General features: G+C 59.3%; 3 protein-coding genes across 6 annotated transcripts; 1 reads left to right on the plus strand and 2 right to left on the minus strand.

Annotated features, from left to right (window-relative positions):
- The first annotated feature begins 748 nt into the window (after positions 1-748).
- On the plus strand, positions 749-5,562 carry LOC138822581 (proline-rich acidic protein 1-like). The gene is made up of 6 exons (XM_070015400.1): positions 749-774; positions 1,153-1,266; positions 1,862-1,928; positions 3,169-3,218; positions 5,079-5,182; positions 5,277-5,562. Exons 1-6 carry the CDS (start codon positions 764-766, stop codon positions 5,384-5,386), a joined length of 456 nt encoding a protein of 151 aa, XP_069871501.1. The 5' UTR covers positions 749-763; the 3' UTR covers positions 5,387-5,562.
- A 3,681-nt stretch (positions 5,563-9,243) lies between these two features.
- On the minus strand, positions 9,244-12,727 carry LOC138822584 (fucose mutarotase-like). Of its 4 annotated transcripts, none has more exons than XM_070015402.1 (6): positions 12,610-12,727; positions 11,180-11,248; positions 10,951-11,021; positions 10,292-10,390; positions 9,711-9,784; positions 9,244-9,533 (listed from the first exon to the last, which is right to left on the minus strand). In XM_070015402.1, the coding sequence occupies exons 1-6, from the start codon at positions 12,692-12,694 to the stop codon at positions 9,440-9,442; spliced, it is 492 nt and encodes a 163-aa protein (XP_069871503.1). In that variant the 5' UTR covers positions 12,695-12,727; the 3' UTR covers positions 9,244-9,439. The 4 variants fall into 4 exon arrangements, with proteins under 4 accessions (XP_069871503.1, XP_069871506.1, XP_069871504.1 ...); XM_070015405.1 differs by having other exon boundaries at positions 9,244-9,422; positions 12,610-12,725; XM_070015403.1 differs by having other exon boundaries at positions 9,244-9,486; positions 12,610-12,724.
- Positions 12,728-15,101: 2,374 nt separating this feature from the next.
- LOC138822583 (enoyl-CoA hydratase, mitochondrial) lies at positions 15,102-24,052 on the minus strand. Its single transcript, XM_070015401.1, has 8 exons — positions 23,916-24,052; positions 22,028-22,225; positions 21,275-21,402; positions 20,798-20,897; positions 19,353-19,457; positions 18,858-18,977; positions 17,389-17,456; positions 15,102-15,531 (listed from the first exon to the last, which is right to left on the minus strand). The coding sequence occupies exons 1-8, from the start codon at positions 24,022-24,024 to the stop codon at positions 15,466-15,468; spliced, it is 894 nt and encodes a 297-aa protein (XP_069871502.1). The 5' UTR covers positions 24,025-24,052; the 3' UTR covers positions 15,102-15,465.
- Between the last annotated feature and the right edge of the window lie 1,549 nt (positions 24,053-25,601).

The raw sequence follows: 25,601 nt of genomic DNA on the forward strand, positions 1-25,601 counted from the left end.
GCTTTCTCTTTACAGTATTTTTTTTTTTTGGTCGGTCGTGGGGCTTGAACTCTGGACCTGGGCAATGTCCATGAACTCTTCAGCTGAAGACGAGTGCTCTACCACTTGAGCCACAGCACCACTTCCTGTTTTCTAGTGATTAATTGGAGATAAGAGTTCTACCTGGGCTGGCTTTGAACCAGGGTCCTCAGATCTCAGCCTCCTGGGTAGCTAGGATTACAGACATGAGCCACCTTCCCAGCCCCTACAGTAATTCTTTAAACATGGTTTCCTTTAATATTGCTAACTGGACCCACTAAGAAATAGTCTCTAGTATCTGGTTTATTCTTCCTTCATATTGGTCACGTTGTTTCTTTGCAAGGCTTGTAATTTGGGGTTGAAAATAAATGTTTTAATGGGGTTGTCAATAGTAGTGAGTGAAGAGTATGAGCTGGAAATGCCCAGGGATGCGCATTCTGCATTTCCCACTGGGCTCATCTCTGCCCCCAGGGCAGTCTGCTGACATTCAGTGGAATGTCTTCACGGTGGGTTGGTTATTCTCTGGTCTGTCCCTGCCCACAGTTCTGCCGACACTCAGTGGAATGTCTTCACGGTGGGTTGGTGATTCTCTGCCCACAGTTCTGCCGACACTCAGTGGAATGTCTTCTCCGTGGGTTGGTGATTCTCTGGTCTGTCCCTGCCCACAGTTCTGCCGACACTCAGTGGAATGTCTTCACGGTGGGTTGGTGATTCTCTGCCCACAGTTCTGCCGACACTCAGTGGAATGTCTTCTCGGTGGGTTGGTGATTCTCTGGTCTGTCCCTGCCCACAGTTCTGCCATGGCTCTGCCTGCCAACCCGCCTCTCCGCTGGTCAGGGCTCTGGGCCTGTCCCAGAGGAACTGTGGGGAGCGGGTGCGGCTGTTCTTTCCCAGGATGTCTCTCACTTCTAGGCACGATTGGCAGATGGAAGGGGACAGAAGGAGGGTTGGGGAGGGGAGAGGGAGAAGGGGAGGGGGGACAGCAAGGGATGAGGGGGGGAGAGGGAAGGGGAGGGGGAGGGTGGCAGGACTGGCGGACTGGACAGGCGGGGGTGGCCAGGCTGGAACCTGGGAGGCAGCTCGGGGCCTGGGCTGGGTGCCAGGTTGGCGACTGCTGGCCCTGCCCTCGGCCAGACACACCCATGTGGGGGTGATAAAACTTCAGCAGCCTGCGTGGGAGGCCGAAGCCGGATCCTGTGCTCCGGGACGCGCAGCCCTGCGTGGAGGCCCCCGCTGCCCAGCCATGAGGTGACACCCCCACGGTCAGGGTCCCCTGGCTGTGGGTCTGAGACGGCTCCCGTTCCCACCCAGGGGAGGGTCTGGAGCAGGGCAGGGGGAGGCGCCTCTTCGGTAGACCATCTTCTGTGCATCCCACCCCCCAAATGCGAGAGCAGCCCTGCACAGCCGCGAGCCCACCCCCTCGAGCCTCTGACCCAGCGGACCATCACGGAGGGAGCCCTGGGACGGGGCGAGGCCAGAAAGAGGAGGGGTGGGAGCCCGGAGGCTGGGGGGGCTGGAGGCCCGCAGGGAGGCACCTCAGACAGCAGGGGACGGTCCCCAAAGGGGGTCCTTCAGGCCTTGCCCAGCACAGGAACTCGCCTCTGGGGACCCGACAGCCCAACCACTCCCTCCAGGGCTCCGTCCCAGGCCCCCGGGGCACCCCACCCCCCTCTGACCCCTACCTGAGGGGGGCCGTCCTGTGGGTGGGGGTGACGGGTCCCCTTGGGCCCTCCCCTCTGTGGGACGGCACCGCCGTGTCCACCCAGGTCCTCCCCGGGGTAGGGGTGATGGGAAGGTGGGCAGGGAAGCGGCTCACTCCCTCATGCCCGCCCCAATCCTGTAGACTCCTCCTGGTCACCGGTCTGGCGGCCATGCTGTTGTGGGAAGCTGCTGCAGGCCCACCACCCCAGGTACGCTGGCCTCTCCCTGGGGGTGCGGGGAAGGCCGCCGCCCCCTGGGGTCAGCTTGCTGGGGCACAGATATAAGTGAGACTGCAGGATGAGAAGCAGATGCCCTTCACTGGGTCTGACAGGCAGGGAGGGGATGTGGCCTCCGTGACACCCAGGTGGCCCCAGGGAGGGGACGTGGCCTCCAGGGGCCCCGGGGAGCAGAGGCTGTGTGCTGGGCCTCCGCTGCCCTGTGCTGAGAGGCTGTGCTGGACGGGGAAGGGCCTGTCACAGTCAGCTCCTCAGGGTAAGCCTGGGAGGGGTGAGGACACAGAGGTCAGCCATCCCTCCACGGCCTCCACGGCCCCCCACAGGCCTCCACAGGCCTCCACAGGCCTCCACGGCCCTCCACAGCCCCCACGGCCCTCCACAGCCGTCCACAGCCGTCCACGGCCCCCCACAGGCCTCCACGGCCGTCCACGGCCCTCCACAGCCGTCCACGGCCCTCCACAGCCGTCCACGGCCCTCCACAGCCGTCCACGGCCCCCCACAGGCCTCCACAGCCGTCCACGGCCCTCCATAGCCTCCACGGCCCTCCACAGGCCTCCACAGCCGTCCACGGCCTCCACGGCCGTCCACGGCCCTCCACGGCCCTCCACAGCCCTCCACAGCCGTCCACGGCCTCCACGGCCGTCCACGGCCCTCCGCAGCCGTCCATGGCCCTCCACGGCCTCCACGGCCCTCCACGGCCTCCACGGCCCTCCACAGCCGTCCACGGCCCTCCACGGCCTCCACGGCCGTCCACGGCCCTCCACAGCCGTCCACGGCCCTCCACGGCCTCCACGGCCGTCCACGGCCCTCCACGGCCGTCCACGGCCCTCCACAGTCCTCCACGGCCCCCATGGCCTCCGCGGCCTCCACGGGCCTCCCGAGCTGTCCTTCCCCAGTGTTCCCTTTGCTTTCACCCTGTCTGCTTTGTTCCCCAGGGTGCGGGCTCCGCCCAGGGCAGCCAGACTAGTGCTCAGGGCTCAGTAGGGTGCAGAGCTCAGGGCTGTGCCGGGGAGCTGGGCGGCCTCCCCCGTGCAGCCTCCGGGCTTCGCCCCACACACCATGCTGCGCAAGGTGCTCCTTACCCTCCCGGATGTGCACAGGTGGAGCCAAAGCCCGACCCTTAGCCCGGGGTGAGCTTGGGAGCTGTCCCTCCCTGGGTGACCTCTAACCCATGCTCCTGCGGGTGGACTCACACCTGTGCCTCACCGTCCAGGACTCCAAGACCAGAGGCACCCTCGGGGCAGCCCAGCCAGACACGCAGAAGTAAGTGCCTCAGACCTTTCTGCTCCTCCTCCAAAGCGTCAGGTATCTGCAGCGGGCCCTGGGTGTGGGAGAGCAGCCCCGCCTAGGAGTTTGGGGGGGGGTGCTGATGCTTGGACCCTGGATGCCTGAGACCAGCCCAGGAGCAGAGTCACCTGGGTCCCGGCCCCTCCCCCTCCCCCTCCAGCCCAGGAGCAGTCACCTGGGTCCCGGCCCCTCCCCCTCCCCCTCCAGCCCAGGAGCAGTCACCTGGGTCCCGGCCCCTCCCCTATCCCCTCCCCCTCCAGCCCAGGAGCAGTCACCTGGGTCCCGGCCCCTCCCCTATCCCCTCCCCCTCCAGCCCAGGAGCAGAGTCACCTGGGTCCCGGCCCCTCCCCTATCCCCTCCCCCTCCAGCCCAGGAGCAGAGTCACCTGGGTCCCGGCCCCTCCCCCTCCCCCTCCAGCCCAGGAGCAGAGTCACCTGGGTCCCGGCCCCTCCCCCTCCCCCTCCAGCCCAGGAGCAGTCACCTGGGTCCCGGCCCCTCCCCTATCCCCTCCCCCTCCAGCCCAGGAGCAGTCACCTGGGTCCCGGCCCCTCCCCTATCCCCTCCCCCTCCAGCCCAGGAGCAGAGTCACCTGGGTCCCGGCCCCTCCCCTATCCCCTCCCCCTCCAGCCCAGGAGCAGAGTCACCTGGGTCCCGGCCCCTCCCCTATCTCCTCCCCCTCCAGCCCAGGAGCAGTCACCTGGGTCCCGGCCCCTCCCCTATCCCCTCCCCCTCCAGCCCAGGAGCAGTCACCTGGGTCCCGGCCCCTCCCCTATCCCCTCCCCCTCCAGCCCAGGAGCAGAGTCACCTGGGTCCCGGCCCCTCCCCTATCTCCTCCCCCTCTAGCCCAGGAGCAGTCACCTGGGTCCCGGCCCCTCCCCTATCCCCTCCCCCTCCAGCCCAGGAGCAGTCACCTGGGTCCCGGCCCCTCCCCTATCCCCTCCCCCTCCAGCCCAGGAGCAGAGTCACCTGGGTCCCGGCCCCTCCCCTATCCCCTCCCCCTCCAGCCCAGGAGCAGAGTCACCTGGGTCCCTGCCCCTCCCCTCCCCCTCCAGCCCAGGAGCAGTCACCTGGGTCCCGGCCCCTCCCCTATCCCCTCCCCCTCCAGCCCAGGAGCAGTCACCTGGGTCCCGGCCCCGCCCCCCACTCCATCTCCTTGGCAGCCGCTGGTGGGCCATCTGGGCACAGCACAGGTTCTTTTGTTTTGTTTTGTTTTTTTGTTTTGTTTTTTTGTTTTTTGTCAGTTGTGGGCCTGAACTCTGGGCCTGGGCACTGTCCCTCAGCTCTTCAGCTCAAGGCTAGTGCTCTACCACTTGAGCCACAGCACCACTCCCGGCTTTTTCTGCTTATGTGGTGCTGAGGAATCGAACCCAGGGCCTCATGCATGCAAGGCAAGCGCTCTACCCCTGAGCCACCTTCCCAGCCCCACAGCACAGGTTCTTGTCCTTAAGAATCCTGCTGTGAAGCCGGCACCGGTGGCTCACACCGGTCATCCTAGTTACTCAGGAGACTGAGAGCTGAGGATCACAGTTCAAAGCCAGCCCAGGCAGGAAAGTCCCTGAGACTAGCTCCAAGAAATCACCAGAAAACCAGAAGTGGCGCTGTGGTTCAAGTGGCAGAGCGCTTGCCTTGAGCGGAAGAGCTGAGGAGCAGCACCAGGCCCAGAGTTCAAGCCCCAGCCGGGTCTCGCGCCCCAGGGGCAGAGCTCCGGGAAGGCCTGTCTGGGACAGGGCAGGTGTTGGCTGGCAGGCTGGACTGACTTCCTGGGACAGGGGGCACCCCCTGGGGCTGCCTAGTCCACTCCCCACCTGCACATGGACCTGACCAGCTGTGTTGCAGGGCCTGGGGCGCCCAAGCCATGGAGACTCACGAGGATGACCCGCTGGGGAGACTGCACCCTGAGCCCATCGGGACGCTGGCAGAGGAGCCGCTGCCAGGCCTGGGTGGGTTGAGGCCACCCCAGAGGGACCAGGGGGAAGGGGGGAGGGAAGGGGCTGGGAGGAAACTGAGGCCATACCTGCATTTACCTGTCTGCAGATGCCAAGGCCTGGGTGGAGATCAGGGACACTCTGGGCCCTCTTCGCCGCCCCCAGCGAGGTCCCGAGCCTGATCTTGACAGCCTGTACCACCCCCTGTCGGACGTCTAGGGAGGGGACGAGTCCCAGTCATAGGACAGTGTTGTCTGGAGGACCTAGGCCACACCTGCCACCCTGGTGGCGGGGAGCTCCAAAGGCACTAACCACCCTCCTGTCCCTGCCCACGGCCGAGGCCACGGGGTTGATCGATGATCCTTCCCGGCCAGAAAAATAAACACCTGCAAACAGATGCGCAGCCCGTGACCATCTACTAGACCAGTGGCTCAGGCCCAGCCGGCTCTGCCGGGAGGAGGCTGCTTCCGCCCCCGAAGGGCACCCGGGCTCCACTGACCCCCGGGCTCACGGCAGCCTGTGGGGCTGGGATGGGCAGTCAGCGTGGGACCAGCCTCAGCAAGAACGGCAGCCACCTCTCATGGAAGGGGCTAGAAGGGATGGGGACTGTGGCCGTGGGGGTCAAGTGGACAGGCACACACGTCCAGCGGGGACATCTGGCCGTTTTCAGGGCTCCTCGCTCTCTGAGATGCAAGGCCGCCTGCTCAGGGTCACCTAGCACAAGCCAGGCCACGGGAGTCACGTGCACACGGGTGCCTGGACGGGTGCCTGGACTGTGCTCCGACAGGGGCAGCGAGGGCTGTGGCCCGGCCTTCGGGACAGAGCCACGGCAGAGCGAGCACCCAGCAGAGGCCATCAGCTCCCCATTCTGCTGTGCCAGCCGGCCGTGGCTGCCCGGTTTGTCCCTGTGATGGCACGTGCCCTGCATTCTCCAGCACACCCCTCGCCCCCCACTCAAGCGGCAGTTGTGAAGACTCCTGCACACCCTGGCTTCAAGCCACATAAACTAGGGGCCGGTGCCCCCGTGAGGTCACGCTCACGGTCATGTGGTACACCGCACCTGCTGTCCTGCTAGCGTGTGTGGGCAGGCGAGGCAACATACCCCTGCCCCAGCCCAGGCAGGGCATAGATAGGCATCCTGCCAGGCCTCAGGCAGCCCAGTCCCTGGGCACCGAGGCTCCGTCTCCCAGTGTTAACCGGACTTTGACACCGTGACAGATTCTCCCACAGGAACAACGTGGCTCCGTTTCCGAGGCCTTTGTCCATCCTGGCAGGGAGGCGGTGGTCAGTAACCTCCAGCCTGACGGCTGGAAGCAGGGAAAGGAATGGGGGGTGCGGGCTTTCTTCTTTCCTTCACTTCACCCACCTGGACCCCAGCCCGTGGGATGGCCAGCTCCTCCCCAGGGCAAGTTTTCTTCCCTTAACCCTCCAGAAACTCCCTTAGAAACACACCCAGAGGCGTGATGTACTAATCTAGGCATTTCCCAATCCAAGTCTACATCAACGTTAACGTCACCCTCCCTCCAAGTCACCCATACCGGGTCAGGGACAGCCAAGGAGCACTTACTAGAGTGATTCACACAGCTGTGGTCAGGAGCCAGCGCCTTGAGCTCAGAGCCAGATGGGGTCGGTCAGACAGACAGACAGACAGGCTGGGATGAAGACTGCACCGGTGTTAGGGGAGAGGAGCCAGGCCAGGCCCCCTCCCCCCCCCCCCGCTGGTGGGAATATGCATTAGCAAAGCTGAACAGTCTAAAGGTCTTTTTTTCTTTCCTTTTCCTTTATTCCTTTTGCCTCCCTTCTCTTTTCTCTTTTGAGTCAGGGTCTTGCTATGCAGCCGACGCTAGTCCTGAACTTGCAGTCTCCCTGCCTCTACCTCCCTACTGTTGTGACTACAAGCGTATACCACCACCCTGGGCCAACTAAGCCCATGGAGACTACCATATGGCCTAGCCCTTTTCCTAGGCATGGCCCCAAAGCAACAGGAGCACACGTCCAGACAGACTGGTCTGTGAAGGCTGCCACTCAGAAATGACATTACTGGCACACACAACATGTACAAATCCCATAGCAACTGTCCGAAAGCCAAGTGCTGCTTGACTCAGTTCACCTAAAATCCTAGCTGTGCCAAGGAAGCCGGTGTTAGACGGCAGACCCCTGCTCCTGCAGGGCGAGCTCACAGGTGCACACTGTGTGTACCATGTGCACACCTGACGATGTGCCAAACTCAACAAAGCTGTCCAAAGGCCAAGTGTGGCAACGGTGGTTGTTGGGTCAGAAGCTGGCCATGGGCCAGTGGGTCACGAATGCAGAGCGAGCGGGAGAGGCCGGGGTCATGGGCAGGGGGAGGCCAGGGTCACCGCTGCAGAGCGAGCGGGAGAGGCTGGGGCCGTGGGCAGGGGGAGGCCGGGGTCGTGGGCAGGGGGAGGCTGGGGTCGTGGGCAGGGGGAGGCCGGGGTCGTGGGCAGGGGGAGGCCAGGGTCACCGCTGCAGAGCAAGCGGGGGAGGCCGGGGTCACCGCTGCAGAGCGAGCGGGGGAGGCCGGGGTCGTGGGCAGGGGGAGGCCGGGGTCGTGGGCAGGGGGAGGCCGGGGTCACCGCTGCAGAGCAAGCGGGGGAGGCCGGGGTCACCGCTGCAGAGCGAGCGGGGGAGGCCGGGGTCGTGGGCAGGGGGAGGCCGGGGTCGTGGGCAGGGGGAGGCCGGGGTCACGGGCAGGGGGAGGCCAGGGTCACCACTGCAGAGCGAGCAGGGGAAGCCGTCCTGCCGTGAGGAGGAGCAGACAGGAAGGACCACATGCCACAACGCCTTGCCAGGCCCCGCAGGCCCCGCAGCAAATCTGTCATGGCTTCCTTGTGATGCTGGCGTATGGCTTGGTAGCCTGTGTTTCTCCCTCTCCCCCCACTACCCCCCTCGTCCCCCCCCCCCGCCCCGCTCCGAGCAAGCCCTTGGCCACCCAAACTCCCAGCTTTTTAAAAATTTTTTACTCACATGCCCTCCCCTCCCTGCCTCCTAGAAGACTAAAAGCCTTCCAAAGTACCAGCTCCATCTCTCTTCCATTTTCTTCCATGGTTGAAGACAGGGAGAGGGACAGGAGCCTGGAAAGGCCTTTGCCTCTGGACAGGGCCTCAAGACCCACTCCAAGCACCTTCCGGTGTGGCAATGCCATTCCTGACCCTCCTCGGCCACCCACCTGCAAGCCACCCTTGAAGCTCGCTGATCTTCTGCCTGGAGCCAAGCACCAGGCTGACCTCACACCCTTTATGTCACAGGACGACAGAGGCTTCAAACAAGAAGCATCTGACCTCACCCCTGGATAGTCGTGGCCATTTATGCATCTGCAGTGGGCACTCAATCTGCCACACACGGGGACACCGGGCACTGGTGGCTCGTGCATGTAATCCTAGTTACACACGAGCCTGAGCTCTGAGGATCTTGGTTCCTGCCAGACCAGGCAGGAAAATCGATGAGACTCATTTCTCCAGTTAACCACAAAAAAGCCCGATGTGGAGCGGTAGTATAAGTGGGAGAACGCTAGCTTTAAGGGAAAAAACAAAACTGAGAAACAAAAACCTCAGGGACAGTGCTTAGGCCCTGAGTTCAAGCTCTGGGACTGACACACACATATCCACATACACACAAACAAAAAACCAGAGGGGAAGGCACACTCAGGCCTGTGGTCCTACAGCAGGGGGACTGGCACCCAATGTCATCTGCAAATTCCAGCAACCCTTCCTCCCCAAGCATCGTGCCGGGCCCGTACCTGCTCTCCTGCTTGAGGATGAGGAGCAACCCCGGCCAACACGAGCTCTCCCCACACTCAAGCCGCCAGTATCCAGTGCACCCCACCTGACCCCAGCCCCAGCCCTCTGCCCAGCACCCAGGTCCTTCCCAGCCACAGCCTCCTGCCCACTTCCCAGGTCTTTGCTGAGCTCCAACCCTCTGACCAGCTCCCAGGTCCTCATCCGTTTCCAAGATCCAGCACACCACAGACCCATGCTTCACTTCCCATGAGGGAATGAATCCCTAGGGATTCATCAGGATTTGGGGAGCATAAAACAGGCCTGGGTGAGAGAAGGTTGGAAGTGACTCATTTTAACATCATTTTTTCACATGGAGAGAATCTGTCTGGGCGGTGAGGGGCGTCCAAGGCTTGCCAGTTCCTGCGGCCCTGGGTGGGGTCCACGGCCTGGTGAATCACGGGGAAGTCACCGGTCGGGTGTTGTCACTTCTGGGTGCACAGTGGCCACCGCCAGGCCTACATCGGGGTGGGGGTCAGAGTCCCCTTCTTGAGGATGATGTTTCCGTAGAAGGCCGTCTCCCTGCAGGAGGACTGTGCTGGCCAGCGTGCTGAGACCCTGGCCCTGCCCTTTGGGGACAGAGATCCAGACACCAGCCACTCAGGGACACAAGGACCCCACAGTCCAAGTCCAAGTCCTTCCTGCTTTTCATAGGACCCCAAGTCTCCTCTAAGCAGAGTGGAATGGGGGACAGAGGGGGGCTTCCAGAGTGGAGTACCCAAGCCAGCGGCACACAGCCAACTCACCCAGTTGCAACAACCGCAAAAGCCTTCTTTGCTCGTTCATAAAACTCAAACCTCTCTATTGCCATCAAGGCTTTCTGGAAGATAAAACCACACAGTTGGGAGGACCCTGGACAGGCTGGACAGGCTGAGTCCCCGGCAGGTGGTGGTGCGGGAGGAGGGGCCCTCTAGGCCTCACTCTTGGGTACAGGGCTCTCAAAGTCGCCAACATGTGACTCAGACCTGGTGAGTGCGCGGGCATCTATCATGTCCCTGTTCAGGGTCCTGTGGTTGAAAGGTGTCTCCTGGGCCTGGCATCTCCTGCCAGGGGTCACTCAACTACCTCTCACCCCCCAGTCCCTCCAAACTACCCTGGGGCCAGAGGGAGGGAAGCAAGGCCCCCTGGTTCAACCCAGGATCCTGGAGGAGGTGGGCAGCCCTGGGGAATAGGAGGTGGCCCAGGCCCACTTCTGCCTGTGAGCAGATACCTGGCAGTCCCGGGGCTCCTCTCCCTTGTTTTACTCTTTCTGAGCCTTCTGGAGACAGAAGCTTCCTGCCCCGCCCTCCCCCCCCCCCCCCCCCAGCATTCCAGCCTGCAAGCTCACAGTGCATCCAGCCCTGAGCAGGAGGAGCTCATAATCTTCCCACACTGGAGTCTTCAGGCCCCTCTGCTTGTCGCTTGGCACAAGTTCCATGACAGCAACCTAGGAGACAGGGGTCAGCACATCAGCGCTGGATAGCTCCAGAGCTCTCCTGAGGCAGGGAGGGGCCCCTATGGGGTCATGTGCACCCTCCCCCCAAGCAAGTGGTCAGAGGCCCTGCCCTGCCTGTGAGGTTCTGGAGCCTGCCTGTGGGGTTCTGGGGAGCCTGCCTGTGAGGTTCTGGAGCCCTGCTTGTGGGGTTCTGGGGAGCCCTGCCTGTGGGGTTCTGGGGAGCCCTGCCTGTGGGGTTCTGGGGCCCTGCCTGTGGGGTTCTGGGGAGCCTGCCTGTGAGGTTCTAGAGTCCTGCCTGTGAGGCTCTGGGGTCCTGCCTGTGAGGTTCTGGAGCCCTGCTTGTGGGGTTCTGGGGAGCCCTGCCTGTGGGGTTCTGGGGAGCCCTGCCTGTGGGGTTCTGGAGCCCTGCTTGTGGGGTTCTGGGGAGCCCTGCCTGTGGGGTTCTGGGGCCCTGCCTGTGGGGTTCTGGGGAGCCTGCCTGTGAGGTTCTAGAGCCCTGCCTGTGGGGTTCTGCAGAACCTGTCTGTGGGGTGCAGGTTCCAGAACCTCACCGGGCTTTCCACATAGGTGTCCAGAGGCAGCAGCTTCAGCACAGCTTCCAGGAGGACCGGGATGCCCAGGCCTAGAGATCAAAGCTGGGGTCAGACCTCTGCCTCCCCACAGCCTGCCACTCTTCTGAGTCTTAGGACTCAGTGAGAGGCCAAAGAGCTGTTGGGGATGAGGACAGAGAAGAAGTCATAGGAAAAAGGCCAGTGCCAACCTGAGCCCAGCCTTGCTCACCGTCTGCTCGGATCTCCACAGGCCCACACTGACAGATGGAGGAGGTGGGGAAGTTAACATCTGCAAGAACTGAAGACAGAGGGCCAGGCCCGGTCAGTGGCACACCTTCTCTGCAGCCCGCCCCCCAGGTGGCCACACACCTGGCAGTAGGGGTGGGCTGTCGGTGTGCGTGGGCTGTGGTCCCCTTTCAGAGCCAGCGGGTAGGAAAGACAGGGAAGGAGGGTGAACCCCTTGCCTGGGACAGGAACAGTGAACAGTCTCACCGAGTCTCCTGTAGCCCAGCCTGCCCCAGGGCCAGTGGCCCCCAAAGGGGGAAACCAGCACCCCTCTTAGTTGCAGTCAGCCACTGGCTGCGGGGCCCTTTAGGCGCATTCTAAGTGTAAGGTCGCTCCTGGATGGCGAGCAGACTCCACCCTCCTCGCAGCAAAGTCTCCGCCCAGTACCTGTGTTACCTAGGCAACTGGCACACCTGGAAGAGGTCACAACTGCATCCGCTGAGGTCACATCTGGATTCGATGTGGCCACACCTTTCTCCCCCCCTATCCTAGATAAGGCCTAGCCCAGGCCCCGATGCTCTCTTTCCCAGCTCTTTCCCAGGTCTTTTCCCAGCCACGTGGCGGGCCAACATGGCCTGGTGCCAGCCGGAACGATGAATAAACAACCCCTTACCTGAATACCACATGCATGATGTGGTTCTTACACAGCTACCTCTTTTTAAAAACCTAACACCAAGAGGTGGTCTGTGTTAGGTATTTAATAGGTAGCCGGTAAAGAGAACACCACGTGCTGTTCAGGCAGGAAGAGGCGTTTATTTTACCCGTGGCTTGCCCTGGCCAGGAAAGGTAAGACCACGTGGCCTAAGGGGTGGGCTGAGGGCCGGCCTGGGTTTAAGTAGGGAAGGGGAGGGGGAGGGGGACAGGTGAGGGAGGGTGTGGCCACACTGGAGGCGGATGTGACCTTGGGGCCTGTGACCCTCCCCTGGTGTGTGTGTGTGTGTGGGGAAGATGGAGGGGGGCTGCCCGGGATGTGATCTCCAGGTATGCCAGTTACCTAGGTGGCACAGGTACTGGGCAGACAAATGAGAGGAGAGAGGAATCTGCGTGCCTTCCCAGACGACCTTACAGTCTGGAGCTGAGAGGGCACCTAGCCATAGGCCCAGCTTTCTGTGCCAGCCATTGTCCCAGGACACCTAGGTGGAGGGGCAGAATTTGCCAGGACAAAGCCTCAGCCTACATCAACAGCCACCTTGTGGCTGGTGGGCAAACACAGAATGCGGTGGACCAGGGCCTGGGCTGGCCATAATTACAGGCTTCCTGCTCCAAGGGCGGGCGGCTAGCTAGGTTGGACCCGCCTCCTCTTCCGTTTTGAACAAGAGCACCATTTTGGACTGTGCTTCTGCCCCAGGGTCCTCTTCCCACCCCTGCACTCACCAATCTCATCTCCATGCCCCATCCGTGCCAGTGCAAACAGGAGCTCCGGGGACAGCGCCCCGGGGATGCCCTTGAGTGCCACCATGGCTGCAGGCTCCACTAGGCTCTGAAGGACTGGGGCGGGGCTGGGGGACGGCCCCCTGAGAGGGCGGGGCCAAGGGCTGACAGGTAATTGTCGGAGCCCCGTGGAAGTCTACCATTGGCGTGGGCAGGCCACACCTGTGAAGGTGTCCGTGCACTTGCCCCCCCTCCTCCCCCACCCAGACACGGCCCTGGGAGGCCCACGGCCCCTCCCCCCACCCCGTCCCAGACAGGGCAGCAGGCCTGGAGGATGGCTAGGGGCTGCACAGGAAGGGCTCCTGCCTCAGCTTCCTCATTTAGTACTGAACTAAGACAAGGAGGGCTTCAGCTTCCAAAGTAAATAGAAGCCCAAACCCAAGTGGAGCCAGTGGCCAATTAGCTCAATGCAGGATGGGGTCTTCCTCCCCTCCTGGTAGCCTCCCCACACATCTGAAGCGGGGGCAGGGACAAGCCCAGGTTTAGACGTGGGCGGGCAGGCAGGAGGCTGGCAGAGGCTGTCTGCGATGCCCTCAGGGAGGTCTGCTGTGGAGCCCTTTCCTGTGGTCAGCGATGGCTGACAGGACAGCTAGCATCCAGTAGGTGTCTCAAAACCCACTCAAAATCAAATGACAGAGGCAGACGCCCAGTGCACACACAAAGTTACTAACGGGTTCTTCAAATTGTTTGCTCCGCTGGGCACCAGGATCTTTGGAAACCTCCTCTGCTCGCTTACTCGACTCTGGTCAGTAGTTTCCTTGTCCTGTGCTCGCCCTGTATATTCAGCTGAGGCTGCACCTGCCTGAGGGGCCCCATTCTGCCCTGCCAAGTGCTGTAAAGAAGCGTGTGCACAAGGTCCTCGGCCTGTGTGAGGGGGAACTGAGAACTCAGCAGATGCTCCTGCCCGTGCTGACTTCCAGAGAAGACAGGCAAGCCTGGCAGACGCAGAGCTGACCCCTGGCAGGCAAGTGCCACAGCAAGAGAGCTGCGCTGCAGCTGAACACAAGCGGCCATCAGAGCTTGGCAAAGGCCAGCTCTCAGTGGGCGGCCATTCCCTCCTCAGCTCAGGTCTGCCAGGCCGGGGTCTGCATGCTCTTGGCCCGTGCCGGCCCAAAGCCAAAAGATAATGCAGACTGCACACACCGAGTGGGTGTGTAAATGCCTGTAAATGCCATCTGACAGTCACAGGTGGGTGTGTGTAGGCTTCACCCGGGGAGACTGGTCCTGAGCGGCTCCCAGGTCAGATCACGTGTTCTTTGCTTTGTCTGAGCCTTTGCAGTGGGAGACCACACTAGTCTCTGTGGCTTTGTCACAAACCCTAAGTTCTGTTGTATGTTGCCTCTCTCCGGCTTGATGTCAGCGCAGCAGTCACTTTAAGGAGGGCACATACTGATGGGGTGCAGGTAGTGGCGGTTTTCAGTGAGTCCATGGCTGCCGTGTGGCTTGGGAGGTCTGGACTCACAGCACCCTTTACCTTATCCTAGGGTTAGCCCAGGCTCCAGGACCTGCGTGGATGCTCCTGACACTTGCTGCAGAACTGAGTTTGAATAGCATTAGTGTTCCTCAGACCTACTCCTACTACACAGCAACCTAGGGCCAGGACTAAGCTCCTGCCATCTGAATCCACCCTAAGAACCTCAGGGTATCTCTCCTGCCACTTGTTTGGTCTCCCAAACTCAAGCAACAAATGGCAGCGAGCACCGAATCACTGTGCATGATCCTAACTGGGCACTTCCTCGCTGGGGCTTCTCTGTGCCTTGGGAGCCACAGGTGACTTGAGCACTGAGGGCTCCAGGGTATCTCAGGTTTGGTTCTAGCCTAGACTAGTGATTACGTATTCTTGTCTCAGGGGGAAGCAATCCCCCGTGGACCTTGAAGCCCTCCCTGGCCTGGCACTGACAGGAAGTGCTGTTGCATGGCAGAGGCTCCTAGACCTGGTTAAGATGGTGAAACACGATTAAGACTACTCACAGTCTACAGGGTTGGGGGCGTGGCTCACCTGGTAAAGCACTTGCCTAGTAAATGGCTGGGTGACCAATTTCAAATTGTAGTACTACCAAAACCAACCAGAGACCAGACAAGCACATGGCAGAATAGAAAGGACCACTGCAGAAGTGGGCCTGGGACGGGACGTGGGGAGCACGCGTGCACTGGGCATGGCAGAGAGCCACCTCACAGCTGCCGGCTGCTGTGGGAACACGGTATGAGGAGGCTACGTCAGGATCATTTATAATGAGAACATCATTTGTGCGCATCAGCACTGGGTGGAACTCAAGGCCTCATGCTCTTGATCAGCTTTCTCACTTACAGCTGGCACGCTACCACTTGAGCCATGCTTCTACTTCTGGCTTTTTGCTGGTTAACTGGGGATGGCTTCAAACCTTCGGTCCTCAGATTTCAGCCTCCTCCTAGAGGATTCAAGAGGGCCTAACAGCTCTGAAGCAGTCACTTTAATCAGACAATCCTGTTCAAAATCAGCTGGCAGAGCCCCTCCCCTGAACAGTCAATGCACAGATGCAGCTGCTTCCCGCCCGACTCAGTGCCCAGAGACCATGGCTGCAAACACCGGTCCCTTGTGAAAACACCTCCAAGGCTCCTCAGCGGATTTGATTTGCAAGAAAGTACTCTGATCAGACCCAACATGATCAACCTTCCCTTCGGCATCAACGCAGCTGGCTACACAAGGGCTTGAGCAGAGGCCACGGCCCCGCCCCCTGGCTGGGAGGCTACAGTGGCCACACTGCCCTTTAGGGGGATGATTTGTTTGCTTCTAAACAGGCAGGCTGCACTTTCTGGCTCTCAGTGGTCTCTGAAGTTGGCCTTCCTCTTCTCCACAAAGGCAGCCATGCCTTCCCGCCGGTCATCCTGGCAGAAGAAGGAAGAAGAGCAGAGGTGACATTCACATCTTTCTGTAGAGCCCCACCACCTGCCCGAGGGCTGCTCTTGCTGCTGCCCCGGCCCTGGGGAGACGACTGTGCAGGGGCCTGCCCACCGCCCAGGACAGGAATCCGCACGCAGGCTAGGGCTAAAGATGGGGGTGACGGTCCCTCAGTAACCACACACACCAGCACCAGTAGAGACTCCGAGTCAAGAGGCAGAGTTAGAACTCTGCTCTGCACATGCCCCTTCTGTGGCTTAAGCACAAACTGCACTGTGAGCACACCCAAGAGCCCAAAACTGTGTTTAAGCTTCTTTTTAACACACCTGGGCAGTATGATTTTCTAATAATAAAAGAAGTTAATTATAACAGCCAACTAGGAGACAAGTTCCTTTAAGTTACTGGCAAGAATCATAGAAAATACTACTTGAAAGCATAAAATGAGAAAGGGGAGTTTTGACTCAAATGGTAGTGTGGGGCTGGGAAGGTGGCTCAGTGGTAGAGTGCTTGCTTGGCATGCATGAAGCCCTGGGTTGATTCCTCAGCACCATATATATAGAAAAAGCTGGAGGTGGCGCTATGGCTCAAGTGGTAGAGCACTAGCTTTGAGCTAGAGGGACAGCGCCCAAGCCCAGAGTTCAAGCCCCACGACCAACGCCCCCCTCCCCCCAAAAAAGTAGAGTTCTAGCCCTTGAACAAAAAAGCTTAAGGATAGTCCCCAGGTTCTGAGTTCAAGCCCAGTACTGACACACACACACCAAGTTGGTGAGACTCCTCTTCAATCAGTGGTGGGTGTGGTGGTATGTGCCTGTTACTATCTTAGCTACGGGGGAGCACAGAGGCTGGGTGTGGTTTCCTGGGGAGCACAGCTGAGAGAGGCACAAATAGAAGATTGGAGCCCGGCCAGCCCATGCATAAAGAGCGACTCTTCCTCAAAAATAAAAAATGGAGGGGTCGGTGTGCTCAAGTGGTGGAATGCCTGCCTAGCACGCAGGCCTTGAGTTCCATCCCTAGGCTTGCCCAAAAGAAAGAAAGAAATGAGGGGGCTGGGAATATGGCTCAGTGGTAGAGCGCTTGCCTAGCATGCATGAAGCCCTGGGTTTGATTCCTCAGTACCACATTAACAGAAAAAGCTGGAAATAGTGCTGTGGCTCAAGCGGTCAAGTGGTAAAGTGCTAGCCTTGAGCAAAAGAAGCTCAGGGACAGTGCCCAGTCGGAGTTCAAACCCCAAGACTGAAAAAAAAAAAAAAAAGAACCACCATATTACCAAATTACAGCATTATGCTATACATTTGAACCACATTCTGAATAAATGGAGTGATTCAGGGAAAATACAGGTAAAATGAATATGTCTTCTTGTTTTCGAGAGTGTCTCAAGTTGCTCACTGATCCTCAACTCCTGAGCTCAAGCAATCCTCTCCCCTCAGCCCTCAAGTACAAGGACTGTAAGCCCACCACTGTACCCAGCTATGAACTGCACTTTAAAGAAAGGAGCAGCTGGCTTAAGAGTACAAGCACAGGGCATTTTTGTTCTGTTTTTTGTTTTGGTTTTGGTCCAGTCGTGGGGCCTGAACTCTGGGCCTGGGCGCTGTCCCTCAGCTCTTCAGCTCAAGGTTAGCACTCTACCACTTGAGCCACAGCACCACTTCCGGCTTTTTTCTTTTTGCTTATGTGGTGCTGAGGAATCGAACCCAGGGCCTCATGCATGCAAGGCAAGCACTCTACCACTGAACCACCTTCCCAGCCCAGCACAGGGTATTTTTGCAATACAAAATGACCCGAAAAGCTTTCTATTCTCCCAGAACTGGAATACTCGAATTTCAAGCAGAATCTTGTTCACTCACAGTAGCGAAGGTTGAATAGAAGAGTTTCTTCTCCAATTTGTTTCCCTCTGTTAGTGTCATTTCAAAAGCTGAAAGAGAAACCTTACACTCACAAACTGGGATTCAGACTCTCAGAAGCAGAGATCACAGTGGTGGACCTTCTTGCTGCCCCCGACCCCTGGTGGCATGCCGAGGTCTGGCTTCCTCTGCAAAGGCCCCCTTGCTGGACACTTCTCTTCACTTTCAAACGCGTGGCCTCATCAGAGAAGGCCACATGAACAAAATACTTTCCCAGTCTTCCAAAATGATGCTGGCAGTGGCTCAGGGTATTCACAGGGGGAGAAATGCCCAAAGCTTGATAAAGGCAAAATGGCAAAATCTGCCCAGTTATAAGAATAGGAGCTGGCCGGACGCCGGTGGCTCCTGCCTGTCATCCTAGCTACTCAGCAGGCTGAGATCTGAGGATCGCAGTTCAAAGCCAGCCTGGGCAGGAAAGTCTGTGAGACTCTTATCTCCAATAAACCACTAGAAAACCAGAAGTGGCGTTGCGGCTCAAGCAGTAGAGCACTCGCCTTGAGCTGAAGAGCTGAGGGACAGTGCCCAGGCCCAGAGTTCAAGCCCCAGGCCCAACCAAAAAAAAAAAAAAAAAAAAATAGCTGGCTGATGAAAACAAAAGCACAGAAAATAGAACAGGATAAAAACCAGAAGAGAATGGCCAGACTGAACCAAGTGTCATCTCCTCGGGCCTTATCCTAGGCCTTTCTCTATTGGAGGGCACATGGCAGTGCTTTCCCAACACCTAAGACGTGAGCCCGCCGGAGCCTGGGTCATGCAGGGGTGTTTCCCTGTGGATATCACATGGCTGGTGCCCACAGGTCAGAGCATCCACCAAGGCTAGCGGCCACCGGGCTGGCATCCCTCTTGAGGGGGACAGGGTCACAGGGCTGTGCGGCCTGCAGCCCAGCCTGGGTCTCGCTTCCTCTACAGGCAACACAGAGCAGCATCACAGTGGGATGCTAAATGCTGAATAAACCATTACAGCGAGGCTCCAGCAGCTCTGAGAGAGATCAAACAAGCTTCACCCTTAGAGACAGCAGATGGCGCCTGTAAATGCTTCTTGTGAGCTGTGCCACTTGGGGCCCCACACTGCAGACTCTCTACATACATCACAGCCTGGTAAGAAGAGAAACTACAATTCAGGTCCTGGGAGACCTGCTTTGCCACAAACTAGAGAACAGCGTGGCTTTCGGGGTGGCGCCCCCTCCACTACACTGCCGTCCCCCGGCAGGCCTGGCCCAGTTTGGGGCCCTAGTACAAAAGGATATTCGACATTTGACTAAGACCTGGAACTCGAAGGCAGAAATCACAATCTTGAGAATACTCCCATTTATGCCCCAGACAGGCCAAGGTGCAGACATTCAAGGCCTCACGACTGTCTTCAGTACAGACAGACAGACTCTGACTGGGGACCCTCCCCGCTTTTCCCCTACCTGCATTCACAGATTCTTTGGCCATGGCTGTTATAATTTTGGAATTGCTGGCAATTTTTTCTGCACACTGGATGGCCTCTTCAACTAGTGTTTCAACAGGAAAAACCTTGCTTACCAAACCTAAAACAGAAAATGAGAGTAACATGCAGCGTAGTGCCAGCTCCATTTCTCCAACGGCCCGAACTCTGAGCGCTAAACAAGGACAAGGACATCTGGGCGGGGGTGGGGGCTGCTTCTCCACAGCCGCTGCCTCTGATACACCAAGGCCAGAGGTGGGAGAACGAGGGCTGAGGTCACTGAGGCGTGTGAAGGTCCCAGTGACCCCCACTGCCCACGCTGGGGTGTGGGGAGGGGTAGGGCCTTATTGCTCTCTAACCGGGACACTTGCAGTTATTCTGTCTTAGTACTGTGTTTGTGAGCACAGAGCCAAGGCCGCCAGGGGCAGCTGATGCAGTCCCCGAGGCTCCACCTGACTCCCACGGGCAGATGTGCCACCTGCTTGCTTTGCATCCTGGGCTGAGACCCGATCACCAGTAAGGACCATCTCCATTGCCAGGGACTTTCCAACTGCACGGGTGAGTCTCTGGGTGCCTCCAGCACCTGCGGGAAGAAGGCTGTGGTCACAGCTACCCTGTGTCAAGGGAGGCTGAGAAGAAAACCAGGGATGGGAAGTAACTTAGTCACAGAGCATGCACTTATTCAGCACGCGCAAAGCCCTGAAGAAAGAGAAGAAACGGTAGCCAGGCATAGGGACTCATACCTGTGAAACCTGGGGGAGGCCAAGATCAGGATTACAGTTTGAGGCCAGCCCAGGCAAAGTTTCCAAGCAACTGAAAGCGAGGCAAAAAGTTTGTAAGATCTGCTCGCCACAGAGGAAGCTGGGTGTAGTGGTGCATGCCTGTCGTGGGAAGCCTAGGGAGGAGAGCAGTCCAGGATGGCCCAGGCAAAAAGCAGGGCCTCAAAAACCAAACCCAAATGGGCTAGACAGATAATCCAAGTGGTAGAGTGCCTGTCTACTAAGCACAAAGCTCTGAGTTTACATGTCAGTAAAGAGGTAGATCTCTCCCTAGAGAGAGAGAAAAAAAAGAAGGAGGGAGAAAGAGAGAGAAAAAGGGGGAGAAAGAGGGTGAGAGGGAGAGGGAAAGAGAGAAAGGGAGAGAGTAAGAGGGAGAAGGAGGAGGGAAAGGGAGAGGGAGAGAGTAAAAGAGAGAGAGAATGTGCTGTTGGCAAGCTCACAGGAACCAAAGATAAAGCTAAGACATGCCCAGTTGGCAGGCGAGCAGAACCAAGGCAGCCAGCAAGAAGGTACTTTAGGACTAAGGTCCTCGTCTCAGTGGGGCCTGCAGATGCCTCTCTCCCCCCACAGCGTTCCAGTCCCAGGCATTCCTGCTCTCTCTGGGGCAGGTTCTGAACCTGTGTGCCAAGCTTTCTGCATGTGATGTGCGGCAGCAGAGGTCCTCTGAGCACGGCTCCCCACCAAGGAACTGGGCTACCGGCCTGCCAGGCCCAGCAAGGAAGAGCCCAGCTGTAGACAGCATTGTTCTTTCCCAGGACTTTCCTTGACTCCCTGCTGTGCCAAGCTCAGTGAGGCTGTGTGACCCACTGTGGCCAGTGATGTAGGGGTGGACAGGCTAGAGTCCCATATAACTCTCCCATTTCTGCCTGACAGGGCTCTGCTGGAACCATGGATAGGAGAAAACCGGTGTGGCTATAAGCCAGCACCCCTGTGGTGTGACACATCAGACACGGGGTCCATGGGATCATGGGAGCTGGACACCGCCTGGCATTCCAGTGCGGTCCTGAGCCTTCTCTTCCTCGTGTGTGTCTGCAGAGGGAGCACTGTGGTCAGTGCCCGAACCACCCATCTGGGCCTCGGGCTGGATGCAAGCCATGGCTCCAAAGGACCCGAGGGGTGTGCACTGAAGCAGCCACGCTCTCACCTGGGATGGTTCCCAGCAGGATTTCTGGTTGTCCAAACTGGGCTTTTTCACCAGCGTAGATGATGTCACACATCATTGCAAGCTCACAGCCCCCACCAAGCTGCAGAACAAAGGTTGGCAGCAGGTAGGTTTTACATAGGAGCCCAGGCAGAAGCATTATTCTTACAAACTTTTCCATTAAAATGAAACTGGGTACAATAAAGATGAATCTAGAAGAATAAAGTGAACCACCAGAAAACCGAAGTGGCACTGTGGCTCAAGTGGTAGAGCACTCACCTTGAGCTGAAGAGCTGGGGGACAGCGCCCAGGCCCAGAGTTCAAGCCCCACAACAGATAAATAAATATTCTAAGGCAAATACCGAGCTCTGCTGTGATGACTTCAAAGCAGCCACTGGGACAGGAAGGGCTCTGTGGGCCCACTTTATCATAGTGTAATACCTTCCACAACCCACAGGAGACCCTGAAGGGGACACTCACAGCAAAACCATTGACAGCAGCAATGACTGGCTTCTTCACGCGGGTGAGGTGGTCCCAGTGGCTCAGGAACTTGCTGGAGTAACAGTCCTGGAATGTCTGATTCTGCATTTCCTTGATATCAGCTCCAGCTAAAGGCAGAGGAGGTTCCAGCTACCAGAGAGCGGAGTCCAGCAGTCCTACAGACCCAAATCTACAGGCAGCTCTCAAGTGGATCGTGTATAGGGCTTAGGGGGAAGCAGGCAACACTGTAAGATGGCTGCTTGAATGAGGTCATGTAAAGGGGCCAAGCACAGGCAGGTGACAGATGTCAGGTGGACAGAGAAGCAGGACTTGTCAGTCATGTAAGCTACCAGTAAGCACCTGAGTTGCTTTGGAACAAACGAGCATTCAGCTGTTCTTCCAAGAAGCTCACTTTACATGAGACTAAGTCCTCAGCCACACACTACCATTTTTAAAATGAGTCCTAGCCTTGAACTCTGAGCCTGGTTGCTGTCCCTAAGCGCCTTTAGCTCAAGGCCATCAATCTACCACTTGAGCAACCACGTCAGGCTTTCTCTGTGAATAAATGGCGATAACAGTCTTAGGGACTTTTCCTGCTCAAGTCGGCTCTTGGAGTCATGATCCTCGATCTCAGCCTCCTGGGTAGCTAGGGTTACAAGTGCGGGCCGTCAGGGCCTGGCCAGAGGCACCTCTCACTACTCCCCATGGCCCATGGGCTTGTCTCCCACACCCGCACCCCGGCATCCAGCGTACCAGCAAATGCCTTATCACTGCCAGTGAGCACAATGGCGCCCACCTCTGGGTCCTCCTCAAAGGCCTCCAGGGCCTGGTTGAGCTCCTCGATCAGGCCATTGCAGAGGGCGTTGAGCGCCTTGGGGCGGTTCAGCCGGATGAGTCCCACACTGCTATTCCTACCCCTTTTCTCTGTAACGATGTACTCAAAGTTGGCCCCTAGGACAAAAAGGCAAAAATGATATCACACAGGCGTCAGAGGCCCAGGGTGCTACCTTAACCCTGTGGCTTTGTCCTGTATCTCCTACCTCACTCACTGCTTTCACATCTGCATGTTAAAACCACCACCCTCTCTCTCTGTGCCATAGGCCAGCTTGTCCCAGAACATGGCGAGAGGTCATGTGAGGTCATGAACATCACCCTGACTATGCTGGGTGGTAGTGTGGTGGGAGAACAGAGGTAACAAACAGGTCATATGAGATGCCAGCTAAAACCTAGAGTGGCATCCAGCTGACCCTGTAGACTTGGAGAGCCTGGCACAGCGAGTGTGTGGGAGGTGTTGGGTGACTGGCAGCGTGAGTACCCGTGTGTGTGTGTGTGGTTCACTGGCAAGTACCTGTGTGTGTCTGGGGGTGTGTGTGTGTGACTGGCAGAGTACCTGTGTGTCTGGGGTGTGTGTGTTGGGGTGTTGGCTGACTGGCAGAGTACCTGTGTGTGTGTGACTGGCAGGGTACCTGTGTGTGTGTGTGTGTGTGTGACTGGCAGAGTACCTGTGTATCTGGGGGGGGGGGTGTTGGCTGACTGGCAGAGTACCTGTGTGTGTCTGGGGGGAGGTGTTGGCTGACTGGCAGAGTACCTGTGTGTGTGTGTGTGTGTGTGTGACTGGCAGGGTACCTGTGTGTGTCTGGGGGTGTGTGTGTAACTGGCAGAGTACCTGTGTGTGTCTGGGGGGGGGGGGTTGGGTTGTTGGGTGACTGGCAGAGTGAGTACCTGGGTCCGGGGTTGGTCATGAACTGTCATGAAGTGCTGAGGGGCAGCAAGTGAAGGGCCCTCCAGGCTGCAGTGCAGGAGTGGCCGGGCCAGGCCACGGCTATGCATTGCGCCTAGCACAGGACAGGTAAAGGGCGCTATGGTCGGCAGGAGAGCGGGGACACCCGCTGAGCTTGGAGTTGGAGAGTGGATGGTCTGAGGGCGGAGTGCGGGGAACGCGGGAGGGGGGGGTGGGGGAGGGTACGTCACGAGCCGCAAACTCCACTGCCAATTCCCTGGCTGACCTGCTCGACATCTAAACACACACGGGATTTCACAACCAGAATCCAAGCGCGCAGCCGGCCAGAGGCCCCGGCCCGGGCGGGCGGCGCCACAGCCGGCGGGCGCTCGGAGCGGGCAGGGCCGGCGGGCGCTCGGGGCCCTCGGAGCGGGCAGGGCCGGCGGGCGCTCGGGGCCCTCGGAGCGGGCAGGCTGGCGGGCGCTCGGAGCGGGCAGGGCCGGCGGGCGCTCGGAGCGGGCAGGGCCGGCGGGCGCTCGGGGCCCTCGGAGCGGGCAGGCCGGCGGGCGCTCGGGGCCCTCGGAGCGGGCAGGCCGGCGGGCGCTCGGGGCCCTCGGAGCGGGCAGGCCGGCGGGCGCTCGGAGCGGGCAGGCCGGCGGGCGCTCGGGGCCCTCGGAGCGGGCAGGCCGGCGGGCGCTCGGGGCCCTCGGAGCGGGCAGGCCGGCGGGCGCTTTTGGCCCTCGGAGCGGGCAGGCCGGCGGGCGCGGCGCGGCGGGGCCTGGGCGCGAGGCCGGGGCGCGCGCGGGGCTCCCGCCGCAGCCGGGCTCAGACCTCGGCCCCCAAGCGGCCGGGGGTGACAGGACTCGGCGTGTGGGGTCCGGGCCGGGTGGCGGGTGCCCACGCCGCCGGGGCGCTACTCACGCGAGGCGAAGGGTCGCGGCGCCGGGAGGCCGGAGAGGAACCACAAGCGGCCGCGGGCGCCGGGGAGGAGGGCGCGGGCGCCGGGGAGGAGGGCACGCACGGCGGCCATGGCGCGGGGACAACTGGCGCCGCCCCGCCCGGCGCTGTCGCGAGACCCAGCCGGGAGCGGGGCGGGGCTCCGCGACGCCGCGCGCGTCACGGTCTCGCGAGACCGGGCTCTTCCCTATCGGGAGAGCGGGCGTTAGCGCGCTGCCGTAGGGAGAGCGTCGACGGGTCGGCGCGCACGGATGACATCACACTTCACTACGGAGGCGGGGCCAACGGATGAGACCAGCACTTCACTACTGAGGGGAGGGGGAACGGCGCAGACGGATGACGCCAACACTTCACCACGGAGGCGGGGCGGGAGGGGAGGTCCGGCCGCGCAGGCGCGGCTGGCCTTCCTCCAGGCGGCCGGCCCTTTCCTTACAGCCTGGTCCTCGGACCGGGGTGAGTGAGGATCCTGAGGCCTGGGTGACTCCATCTTGAGCTGGCGGTCATCTTCCGAGGTATGAGTTGTGCAGCTGACCATGAGCCGGCCTGGGAATGAACAGAAGAAGCAATCCGGGGCACTAGGCCGCAGGCAGGCGTGCTGGGGGCAGGGTGACCCGCAGTTCAGCAGGTCTCTCCTTGGCACCCCCTGTGGTGCCAGCCAGCCAGTTTAAAGTACCTCAGCCCTCTGATCTAACCAACAACCTGTTCCTGCCAATCATACTATAGAAGTGTATTAAGAGTTTCCCGCCATGTGTAATAGTTTGTTGTAAGATGCTATGATGTATACAAAGTCCCTGCCTTCCCTAAAAGTGTATAAAAAGTGCTATAACCCTGGGCTCGGGGCCTCTCAGCGTCATGGGCTGCTGCCATGTACGCGGGGGGACCAGGCTCGAGCTTGCAATAAAGACTACTTTGCTTATACATTGGTGAAGGTCTCTGGTGGTCTTTTGGGTAAGGATTTCCGAATTCGGTTTTACAGTGAGGGTTAGTGAAGCTGCCCTTTAAATGGAGGAACTCTTCACCTAGGGTCCTTGGCTGCCTTGCAGACTAGTCACAATGGTAAGAACACCCGGCAGAGCTTTATTGACCAAGTCAACAAGCAGACGGACCGAAGGGCAGGGGCTCGCTCCAGCAGAGTGTGGGTGCTCTCCTGGGGACAGAGACACATGCACAGGATCGCGAGCATGCAGAGAGACCCAGACCCCGAGAGAGACGCCGGCTCTTTGGGCGGTTGGGGTATTTATAGGGTAAAGGCAGGGGTCTTGGCTTTGTCTGCTCTAAGCACACTGGTGTTGCTTTCTGAGTTTGCAGGTAAGAATGCATCCTGTCATACAACAGATGGAGGGGTCACGCTCTCTGCCTTTTGGGTCAGGTGGCTTAAGTTTGGGGAAGCATTTTTCTCAGGAAGGCATACCACCTGTCAGTCAGGTGTTAATTCTTGGGGTAAGGAATGCAACTGTCAGGAATGAACACATCCTGTTGTCTCTTTGAAACAAAGATAGCACTTCTATGTTTCTAAATATCATACTTATGAGTTGCCTTTACCAGGCCTCAGTTTCCTTAAATTATCCTCCTGCTTCAGTTTGAGATTTTAGACTGAGTGAAAAGGTGCTGGGATCAGGCCAGTTTTGTGGAGAGCAGGCCTCAGGTTTA

The sequence above is a fragment of the Dipodomys merriami genome, unplaced genomic scaffold (assembly GCF_024711535.1).
Source record: "Dipodomys merriami isolate MVZ:Mamm:240054 unplaced genomic scaffold, mDipMer1.0.p SCAF_1120, whole genome shotgun sequence".
NCBI lineage: Eukaryota > Metazoa > Chordata > Mammalia > Rodentia > Heteromyidae > Dipodomys > Dipodomys merriami.